At 41.7% G+C, this 11,474-nt stretch overlaps 1 protein-coding gene across 1 annotated transcript; it reads left to right on the top strand.

Annotated features, from left to right (window-relative positions):
• Positions 1-6,052: 6,052 nt before the first annotated feature.
• Positions 6,053-10,342, top strand: LOC142287133 (protein kinase C delta type-like). The gene is made up of 10 exons (XM_075333425.1): positions 6,053-6,116; positions 6,938-7,026; positions 7,177-7,347; positions 7,560-7,651; positions 7,781-7,843; positions 7,997-8,135; positions 8,244-8,435; positions 8,549-8,677; positions 8,771-8,958; positions 9,778-10,342. Exons 1-10 carry the CDS (start codon positions 6,053-6,055, stop codon positions 9,806-9,808), a joined length of 1,158 nt encoding a protein of 385 aa, XP_075189540.1. The 3' UTR covers positions 9,809-10,342.
• Positions 10,343-11,474: the final 1,132 nt, after the last annotated feature.

Genomic DNA, 11,474 nt, shown 5'->3' with positions numbered 1-11,474 from the left:
AAACTAGTGTAAAAAAATTGTAAGTGTTTCTTAGAATGTACAAAAAAATAATAAAAATGAGTGAAAAAAATGCAAATTATAATTTTTCAAATTTGTGTTCCAACAAATACATAAACAATGGGGCTGTCAAACTGCTCACTGCCTCCCTAGATAAATACAGGGTATAAATTACAAACATAGACATTTGTGGCAGTTTTCTGTTGTTCTTGAACCACACAGACTCTGCAAATATGGCCATCTATTCCAAAAAATTATTACTGATTAATACAGTTGTTAGCCGCATCCATGCGGTAACGGATGGGGTTGAGGACGTGCTACTGATAGTGCATGCATGGAGGTAGGAGAAATTGTGCCTGCTGCGTGACTACAATGAAAAGGATCAGCCACCAGACCTACCTTACTGTCCCACTTTGCGGGGGGGGGGGGGGGGGTTGGGTGGGCAACACTCCTGAACTTCAAACAGTACTAACAGGTTGTCGGTTGGATGGCAGATGATTTTTTTTTTAATTGTCCTAGAATTTAATCAGAGTCTCTCCTCTCCATCTCTTGGTCTCTTGCTGCATGTATAATCCGTCCTTGGGATTCTAAATAGTTCTTCAACTGAGTGCATAGGCTGTACAAAGGTAGGAGTCTGAATCTTTTTACAATTGACACAAAATGTAGTCAGAGGCCTCCTCTCTGTCTCTTGCTGTGTGTATTACAATCCGTCCTGTGAATTCTAGCTAGGTCTTGCACTGAGTACAAAGCCTTTGGAAGTTTCGGAAGTCATATTCTTTGTAAAATTGCATCAGAATTGAATCACAGTCTCTCCTCTACGTCTCTTACTGGGTATATTACAGTCCCTGCTTCTAATTTTTGGCAGCCCTTGCACTTAGTGCATAGTCTTTGTGAGTGTAGCAGTCCCACTACCCACTTTTATGTCTAATTCAGGGTGTATCAGAGGCCCTCTATCCTTCTCTTTTTGGAAATTCTTGCATAGTCTGCATAGGCTTTGTGAGTTTCAGAGTCCCTCTATCATAAAGTAAACCGGATGTATCTGACCATGACATACACACCATATGCCCAGGTAAGGGTAAGGTAAGGTATCCTCCAACTGTGACACCAAGTCGCCTGTGACTACATCGCTGTCACTCGGGCGTCTTGTCACAGTTGGAGGATCCAGCGGTGGCCACGAGTTACCTTAGTGACAGCTGAGCAGATCGCGCGGCTCTCTTCAGTAGCTTCGTGGAGCTGACAGGAGTGGCGGTGTCTGCTGCAGCTCCTGCCACCTTCATGTAGCAGAGCTGGATGCGATGCTGGACCTCCGTGGATTACGCCGGAGGGGTTTTTCGGGCTTAATAAAGTGGTGAACGAGGGTATTTGTTAGTGTTTTTTATTGCAAATAAAGGATTTTTCAGGTGTGTGTCTATTTACTGTAACTTACAGATTAATCATAGTATCAAAGTATCTCGGGGAGACGCCGGACATGATTAATCTAGGATTTAGTGGCAGCTATGGGCTGCCATTAACTCCTTATTACCCCAATTGCCAACGCACCAGGGCAAATCGGGAAGAGCCGGGTACAGTCCCAGAACTGTCGCATATAATGTATGCGGCAATTCTGGGCTGCTGCTGACTGATATTGTTAGGGTGGGGGGCTCCCCATAACGTGGGGCTCCCCATCCTGAAAATACCAGCCTTCAGCCATATGGCTTTATCTGGCTGGTATTAAAATGGGGGGGGGACCGCAAGCCGTTTTTTTTAATTATTTATTATTTATTTTACTGCACAGTATAGACACGCTCACCGGCTGCTGTGATTGGGTGCAGTGAGACAGCTGTCACTCAGCGTGGGGGGCGTGTCTGACTGCAACCAATCACAGGCACCTGTGTGCATGGAAAGCAGGGAATACGAGATTGGTTAATGAGCGGCCGGCATTTTCAAAGTAATTGTTGCCGCGTATTCTCTGCACAGCTGTTCCTCGCCGCGCTGGTGATCGGGAATTGGTAAGTATGAGCCGGAGGAAGAAAAAGACCGAGCGCCAATGTAAGTATGACTGAGAACAGCAGAAAAAAAGGTATGTAGACTGACTTTAATAATAAAAATAAAAAAAAATAGATCGCTCGTTTAAAAACGCACACGGACGAAACGTGCTGAACACGGACATACTCTGTGTGCAGGCACGGACCCATAGACTATAGCGGGTGCGTGCCTGCGTGCTGCCTGCCAAAAACGGACATGTCGTCCGTGTAGAAAAACGTACACACGTACTTACCACACGGACACACGTTCCGTGTGATTATACGTGTGTGTACCATCTACCATAGAGTAACATTTGTCTCCGTGTCTCCGTGTCTCTGGTACGTGCAAAAACGTACCAAACACGTACTGGAAACACGGATGTGTGTTGCAGGCCTATGTAAAGTTTAGTCTTTAACAAGTGAAATGCGGCACTATGGGGTTGAGATCAGGTGATGACTCCTGCATTAATTTGGCTTTATGTTTTGGGTTATTGTCCATCTGTATTATGAAATGGTGACCAATCAGTTTGGCTGTATTTGGCTGGATTTGAGCACACAATACATCTCTGAAAACCCCAGAATTCTTCCGGCTGCTTCTGTCCTGTGTCACATCATCAATAAACACTAAGGATCCAGTGCTACTGGCAGCCATGCATGCCTGGCCATCACACTGCCTCCGCCGAGTGTTACAGATAATGAGGTATGCTTTGGATCATGACCCGTACCATGCCTTCACCATACTTTTTTCTTTCCATCATGCTGGTAGAGGTTGATCTTGGTTACATCTGTCCAAAGAATGTTCTTCCAGGACTGTACTGTTTTTTTAAGGTTTGTTTTTTTTTTAGCAAAGACCAATCTAACCTTGTTATTCTAGAAGCTTATGAGTGGCTGCACCGTGCAGTGAACCCTCTGTATTTTCTTTCATGCAGTCTTTTCTTTATGGTAGATTCAGATTTTTATATGCCTACAATCTGGAGAGTGTTGTTCACTTGGTTGGATGTTGTGAAGGGGTTTTTCTTCACCATCATAATTATTCTGCGATCATCCAGCAGTATTGTCTGCTGTGGATATCCAGGTTTTTTTGCATTGTTGAGATCACTATTGTTTTCTCTATTTCTTTCTCAGAATGTACCAAACTGTGGATTTAGACACTTCTAATATTGTAGCAATTTCTCAGATTTTTTTTTCTGTTTTTGCTGATGATGGATGGCTTGTTTTACTTACATGGAAAGCTCTTTGACTGCATGTTTACTGCTCAGCAACAACTTCAAAATGCACGCACCCAGGGGCAGAACGACCGCGGTTGCAGGGGTCGCCTTCCGACCGACCCTGGGGATTGCACATTCAATTGTATTGGCATCACAGATGCCAATACAATTGAAAAAATGACGAGTGAGCATCATGCTTCCTCTCTCATCATTCTCCCGCTGTGTCTGCGCTCAGACATGTCAGCACAGCGGACTGCGATGATGACATCACTACTGCAAACTGTGCTGAGATGTGCCGAGCAGCAGAACAGTGGACATACTGAGGGGACCGGAGCAGCGGGGGCACAAGGAGAAGTGAGTATGTATTTATTCATGGTGGACAGATGACTAAGGGGTGCATTAAATGATATGGGAGTTCTATGCTACAATATGGAAGAATATGGGAGCTGCATAATGCTTTATGGGGGCTGCATGAAACCTTATGGGGGCTGCATGATTATTTTGAGGGGGCTACATGATACTATATGGGGGCTCAATAATACTATATCGAGGACTATGGGGGTGCATTGAACTATATGCAGGCGTTTGGGGGGTGCATTATACTACATGGAGGTCTATGGGGGCTGCATTATAATATATGGAGGGCCATAGGGGTGCTTTATACTATATGGAGGACTATGGGAAATGTATTATACTATATGGAGGACTATGGTGAGTGTATTATAATATATGGAGAACTATGAGATGCATTATATGATATAAAGGACCATGGGAGATGCATTATAATATATAGAGTACTATGGGGGCTGCATTATTACATATGAAGGCCTAGGGGGGTGCATTATAATACTAGATATTATATCAGGATAAAGGAGTATGGGAAAGCTGGGTTCTGAGGTTAAGAGCCAAGTGTTAGCATAATTATCCTGTAGCACGGGGGGGGGGGGGGGGGCGAGGAGGGGACCAGGTCAAAATTTTGCACTTGGGTGCCATTGCAAGTGCCATACCTCAAATCAACTCCAGGCCTTTTATGTGCTTAATTGAGAATAAAACATCAAAGGCATTGCCCACACCGGCCCATGAACCAGCCTGAGAGTCAAATGTGCAATTACTTTTGGGCCCATTAAAACCAGGGGGGCACATGTAAAGGAGCGGAAACTTCTAAACCCTTCATTTAATTTTAATGTGGATACCCTCAAATGAAAGCTAAAAGTCAGAACTTTATGTCCATGTCTATTATATACCTATAACTTGAATATGTTCAGTAACCAGGTGAAAAAAACAACATTTGTGTCAGTATCCAAATATATTTATGGACCTAACTGTATGTCATCACATTCATTTAGTTTTTTTGTTTTTATTTCACTCCTTTGTTACTTGATTCATTTGTTCAGATTCTTAATGACATTAAAATAGGAAAACTGTTCTTAAATGAGTCTTCTTGGTATGATTGTTTTACTTGATAAAAACCTGGCATTTAATGGGGGTGTGTAGACTTTTTATATCAGTGTAGAGTCCAGGCTATTTTGCTCACTGAAGAATATCTAATCTGAATACGAATGTTCTGAAGTATAAAGTCTCTATGGCAAATACCTGTAAAAATGGACATCATTTATCAAAACTGACCCAAAATAAATAACTTTTTAAATAAATATACATTTTTAACATATCCATTCTTATCAATATTTTACGTTATTTAAAATAAGTGATAAATTGTATAAACGCAAAAAGAAAAGCTGTCAAAATATAAATTAATATTAATTAAGGGTTTTGTATTGAAAAGGTTTTATTTTGATAGTACATTAGCTTTTTAGAAATTATACAGAAACTTTACAACTGTTAATAAACTCAGGCCTATAAGCCAGGCTCATGATGTCACTGGCCCATCGTTGCTGTCATTTCAACTTTGGCTTTGGTCCCTTTGTGATGTCACTTGACCTTTAGCTTTGGTTCCGCTGTGATGTCACTTGACCTTTGGCTTTGGCCCCTCTGTCATGTCATGTGATCATTAGAATATGATGATGTCACAATTGCCTTTGTGATGTCACGGAATCAATGAAATGTCTCTGCAGCCTGAATATTATCCAGTTGTTTTCATCACTTAGTGGGTGAGGGCAATTTTTCTTGCGCTTGGCAAATTTTGGTTTGATATAAAATATATGACTGAAAAGCAGAAGGCCTGTCATGGGAGCAGTTCTAGACTACATCCGGGAGCGCCCTAGAGGTGGACAGGACCTTCCTCAGCCCAAAATGACATCTATGGAGCTGAATAATAGGAAGAGAAAGGGAGAGAGACTTGGTAAGGTCTCAAGAAAGAGGAGAATAGAAGCATCAGAGGGTGAACAAGAGGGCACCAATCAAAACATGATCAAAGCTTCAAAAAGACCTGGAAGCCCGATACAGGAGAGTATCATGAAAAAGAAAAAAAAAGAAAAAGATGGCATCATTATCAAAGCTTCAAAAAGACCTGGAAGCCCGATACCAGAGAGTATCATGAAAAAGAAAAAAAAAGAAAAAGATGGCATCATTATCAAAGCTTCAAAAAGACCTGGAAGCCCGATACCAGAGAGTATCATGAAAAAGAAAAAAAAGGAAAAAGATGGCATCATTATCAAAGCTTCAAACAGACCTGGAAGCCCGATACCAGAGAGTATCATGAAAAAGAAAAAAAAGGAAAAAGATGGCATCATTATCAAAGCTTCAAAAAGACCTGGAAGCCCGATACCAGAGAGTATCATGATAAAGAAAAAAAAGGAAAAAGATGGCATCATTATCAAAGCTTCAAAAAGACCTGGAAGCCCGATACCAGAGAGTATCATGAAAAAGAAAAAAATGGAAAAAGCGATGGGGGACAAAGCTGTGGATGGACCCAGTGTTTACCCCAATAGTGACACTGAGCAGCTCTCAGGTGAGTACAGATCTAAGACACAGAGACCCAATATCCCAAATTTAGTCAATGACAGGATTTTTCGTAGGAACCCACTTATTATGATTACGGTCTTGTTTCTCTTTGGTACCCCCCTATATTTTTGTACCCATCTGTAGGAGGCCACTTTGGCATTAGCTAGGTCTATTATCTTCTTACTGCAGAAATACAATGGGCTCCAGAAATGGTATTTCTATGAAGCCCCCTATAGCCTATTGTCTGTATGCCATCTCCCTCTGGGGATAGTGGTCAGATGGAGAAGCAAAATACATAGACACAGGGTGTGTACATCAAAGTGTCTCTCTGGGGGCCAAACCTGTTATCCCCCCTTTATTATAGTAAGAGCAGGTTTTAGAAAATAACCAATAAGAATTTAACAAGACATAGAATATAAGCCAATCATAATACATGAAAGATAAAACAATCATAATACAATATAGCATAATATAATCACATTTTTAATAATGAATTACATCATTTATATCAAAAAGCATGTAATTTATTGTTAATGGTAAGACACTTCCCTATAATATATTTTTTGATTATAGTCTGCTGCTTTGGTTCTGCAGTGGTTATCTTTTTGCGTAATGCTGTGGTTCATTGTTCCAAAAAACTTAATTAGAGCAGAGGTTATGATATATAATAAAAAGTAAAAATTAAGACAAATCAAATAAAGAGTGAAAGTTGAGATTTATGTAAGAAGTCAGATAATGTAACAAAATGGAGATTGTGTTGCATGAACTATTATATTCACATACAGATATTGGCTTTCTGTCACATCTTATTTCTCCCTTCCCCACCAGGTATAACACCAGCTGAATCTCCCATCATTGTGACGGGAGTGGAGAGCTTCACCTTCCATAAAATCCTTGGAGAGGGCTCATATGGTAAAGTAAGTATTAGACATTGTGGTGACATCTTCCTCATGAGTCTGATGTGGAGCAGTAATATGACTCTAGGAGCATCACTGCTTCACATCTTCTCATCACATCTCATGGCAGCTCAGGCCTTTCCTCCAGTTCTAACTCTCTGTATCCTCCAGGTCATGTTGGCCACACATCAGGCCTGCCAAAAACAACTAGCAGTGAAGATGGTGAAGAAGAGGCTCCTCGTCAAGGACTCAAGAGACGATGTCCTGATAGAGCGACAAGTCCTGGAGATGATTAGGAAGAGTCCATTCATTTCTCGGGCTTTTGCCACCTTCCAGTCCCAGGTAAGAGGCTCATAATCCAACATTTCTGAGTCATCGATGTATTAAATTTATCTACTCTATGTGCCAATTTGTGTGCAATGTTCTTCTAGGTCACAGTCATAGTATTTGTTAAAAGAATGTGACTTAGAAGAACATTGATTAAAACCAGTGCAACCAGTGCCTCATATCAACAATATTTCATTTACCCTCATTATTTCCTCTGTTTTACACAGGACTATGTTTTCTACGCCATGGAATATCTCAGTGGAGGAGACCTTACAGGCTTCATGACAACTTATGCCCCTATTCCCATTCCAGCCATCAGGTAAGATAGAATGTCATATATTAGATGAAGATCATGGTTGTCAGGGATATTCGGCTTTATGTCATTATCACTCTCTTAGTTTAGTGGATGAAATATTGGATTTTGATGGATTTCTTTTTTTCTCATCAGATTTATTGCAGCTGAGCTGATCTGTGGGCTGCAGTTTCTCCACAGCAGAGGCATTATACACAGGTAAGTACGGCACACCTTCTATGTAGACCTGGTATGAATAGTCTTATACCCTCATCCTAATGCCCTCTGTAGACACTTTTTATCTCAGGCCACAATGGGGTCTTCCGCCCGGTTAATATAATAAATATGTTATTATCTCTTTTTTTCTACCAGAGATATAAAATCAGACAACATCTTACTGGACAACAATGGTCACTTGAAGATTGCTGATTTTGGTCTTGCCGTGATGAACATCTTTGGCAATGCAAAAACGACAGGATGGGCCGGGACGCTTAAATATATGGCTCCTGAGGTGAGGAATCATTTACATGTCCCTGAGTTATCTCAATACAAGACTGGACATCTCCATGTGTTCCGCTGTCTGGTCAATATTCTTATTGTCTTCTTTATGTCTTCACAGATTCTTTTAGAGAAGCCATACAACACAGCAGTGGACTGGTTCTCTGCTGGTGTTGTGATATATGAGATGGCTACTGGCAGATATCCATTCAGTGAAGATGAAATTGAGGAGAACATCGAGAAGGCACTGATCAATGATGATCCTACCTTCCCAAAAGAACTGGACCCCAAAGTCAAAGCCGTCATAAAGGGGGTGAGTATAAAGGCACAACTCAGTAATAAAGTTTTTGAATACTATGAAAAACACAACAATAAAAAAGGATAACGACTGAAAGCTTAATAAATGTCTTCATTGTATGTTCCCAGCTCTTGGATAAGTCACCAAAGAGTCGGCAGAAATTTGTGGACAACATTAAAGATCATCCATTCTTTACGGAGATCAACTGGACAGAAATAGAGGGCGGCAAAGCATCTCCACCATTCCACCTACCACCTGTAAGTATATGACCCAGAGAAGATGGTGACAGCAGTACATTTCTATTGTGTGACTTCTTTATAAACACTGATTCTTGAATATTTTGTCCACAGCCACCAGTGATGACATCAGATGCAATGAAAGATGTCCTTTCTTTCTCCGAAGCCAGTAAACCACGAATGGCTAAAAAAAATCAAAATCTTTTCTGTGGATTCACATTTGCTGATGATGGATGGAAGGTTGTAAAGCAGATGCAGAAAGCTAAAACACCTAATCGGAGACCTAAAACACCCCATCACAGGTGAGTCATTGTAAATGGGACTGGGATAGGGGTCATGAAACCCCATCTTGTCCCATGAGAATCAGTTAGCACCGTGTAGTGAGGAAAACTCTTAAGGGTGCTTTACATGGTGCGATATCGCTAATGATTTATCGTTGAGGTCACGGTGTTTGTGATACACATCCGCCGTCGTTAGCGACATCGCAGCATGTAACACGTACGAGCGACCTTCAACGATTGCAAAAGTGGTTAAAATCGTTGGTTTTGGAGAGATCGGCCAAACACCAAATATCGTTGTCAGGTGAGTAACGAGGTTGTTTGTCATTCCTGCGGCATCACACATTGCTATGTGTGACACCGCAGGAATGACAAACAACTCCTTACCTGTATCCACTAGCAATGCGGAAGGAAGGAGGTGGGTGGTAGGTTACGTCCCGCTCATCTCCGCCCCTCCGCTTCTATTGGCCAGCCGCTTAGTGACGCCGCAGTGACGTCGCTATGACGCCAAACACACCTCCCCCTTGAGGGAGGGATTGTTCGGCGGTCACAGCGACGTCGCTGCCAAGGTATGTGCGTGTGACGCTGACGTAGCAATAATTTTCGCTACGGCAGCGATCAACAAATGTCGCACGAGTGACGGGGGCAGGTGCTAACGCTCGCGACATTTCTAGCAATCACTAGCGATGTTGCAGCGTGTAAACCACCCTTTAGTGTTGCTAACAGTTTGCTGATTGCCCATAGGGCCAAACCTGGAGGTGTTTTCCCATTAAGATAATCCCATTTAATGTGTCCCATTAATATGTAAAAGTTATTTCTAACCTAGTATCTCTTTTTGTGAAGGTCGCCTACCACAGAATCTGGAGGAGGATAAGATGGTGGAAATAAAGAGCTCTGAAGACATGTCCCAGCAGAGCTTCTAATGGAAATGATATGCACCAGAAAGAGCCAACGAGTCTTAGAGTGCACTCCTGACTACTTGTCAGTCCTGGCTCCTAATCAATCAACACTAGGAGTGTCCTGAGGGCCGTGACCTGCAGTGTAACATGCAGCCATATCCACTCCTTCCTATTGAAGTCTGGGGGTGTTGCTACATTCTGGTGTACTGTAGTGTCCAAATACAAGAAGAAGATGAAGACCATGAAAATCCTACCAGGAGTCAGTAAAATGACCGTGGACCAGAACTTCTAGATGGCATGTTGCCTTGTGCCCCCAGGGAAGGACAGTTATCCATAGGCCATGGTTCCCTAGAGGTTTCCCCCACAGGGGGTTTTTCCTCTCCTGAGTGCCGATGGATAAACACAACATAAAAACAATGGCAACTTGTCATCTTCTGCCCTAGGTGGATCTCCTACTACAACCACTAGTGGCATAGAGGAACCTAAGAGGACTTTTACGAGCAATAAACAGGACAATTCACCATCATGTGCTAGTAATAGTTTCAATTTATATCTTATGTATAAGTATTTTTTTCTATTTACCCTTAAAGAGAACAGGGTGTAATGTATTAACTTTTATTCACATCAGGGCTGAACTCCTGGTCACTATGGGTCATTGCTTTACTCTTCCTTCCAATAATTTGGATACATTTCCCCTATTATTGTGTTTTTTCACTAAAATCTCAGCCAGGGAGTAACACCTCAATATAAATCTCCCTTCAGTCCCTAGATTTCTGAAAGATTCAGTCGTTCTTTCCTAAGGTAACACTTCCACTGACTTCCAGGCGTACGGACCTGGCCACTGTTCCCTGTTTGATGCAATGGTTTAATGTTTCTTTAACCCCTTAACAACCACCAATGCGCATTAAAATGGCGGTCACTCAGGAAATAGGGAATAAGGAAATTGTGCCCCCAGAGCTGCAAAATCTCCAGGATTTCAGCTACCAGGAATAACAGAGAACCTGGAGAACACGAACGAGACCAGTTACATAACGGTGATCCTGTGCCTCTCTCTTCTCTCCTTGTAGTTGTTCTGGGAGATAAGAGGGATACAAGTGCTGTCCTGTCAGTGAAGTTAGAATCAAGTTAAAGATCAAATCAATGAACCCTACACCAATCTCCTGATCATCACCCCCAGATCATCACCCCAACACCATTCCCCGTTTCATCCCCCTAATCAGATTGCATTTTAATTTTTATTTTTTTTATCTTATGATTTTTTCTTTCTTTCTTTACTAATAGCTGGGTTAGGGTTTAATGTTCTGGGTTTTAAAAAATTTACACAACAAAAGTATAATAAAAGAAAAATAATAAAATACAACTAAAAAAATACCAGTCTTAGATTAGGTTTAGGTTTACTAGTGTTAGGTTTGCTTTTAGGTTTTATTCTTTTAATGTTAGGCAAGTATATAAAATACAATAGTGGCCCTCAGAATGCTTACTATGGAGCATGCGTATACGCTGCTTTGCTACGGCAGTTCCGGGACAGATACAGAATTTGCCTCTAAAGCAGAACTGTTTTGAGGCAGTGACAACTCGGCTTCCTCCACAGGATCCCACAGCCCGATGGTAGCAGAGTCAGTCGTCACTGCTGAAACGTCA

Source organism: Anomaloglossus baeobatrachus, chromosome 2 (assembly GCF_048569485.1).
Source record: "Anomaloglossus baeobatrachus isolate aAnoBae1 chromosome 2, aAnoBae1.hap1, whole genome shotgun sequence".
Taxonomy (NCBI): Eukaryota; Metazoa; Chordata; class Amphibia; order Anura; family Aromobatidae; genus Anomaloglossus; species Anomaloglossus baeobatrachus.
This window is presented reverse-complemented; position numbering and strand designations above follow the sequence as displayed.

Coding starts and splice junctions, on each gene's coding strand:
- LOC142287133 (XM_075333425.1), top strand. CDS start 6,053: ATGGGGGACAAAGCTGTGGATGGACCCAGTGTTTACCCCAATAGTGAC. Junction 6,117..6,937: donor TGACACTGAGCAGCTCTCAG/GTGAGTACAGAT, acceptor CTTCCCCACCAG/GTATAACACCAGCTGAATCT. Junction 7,652..7,780: donor ATTCCCATTCCAGCCATCAG/GTAAGATAGAAT, acceptor TTTTCTCATCAG/ATTTATTGCAGCTGAGCTGA.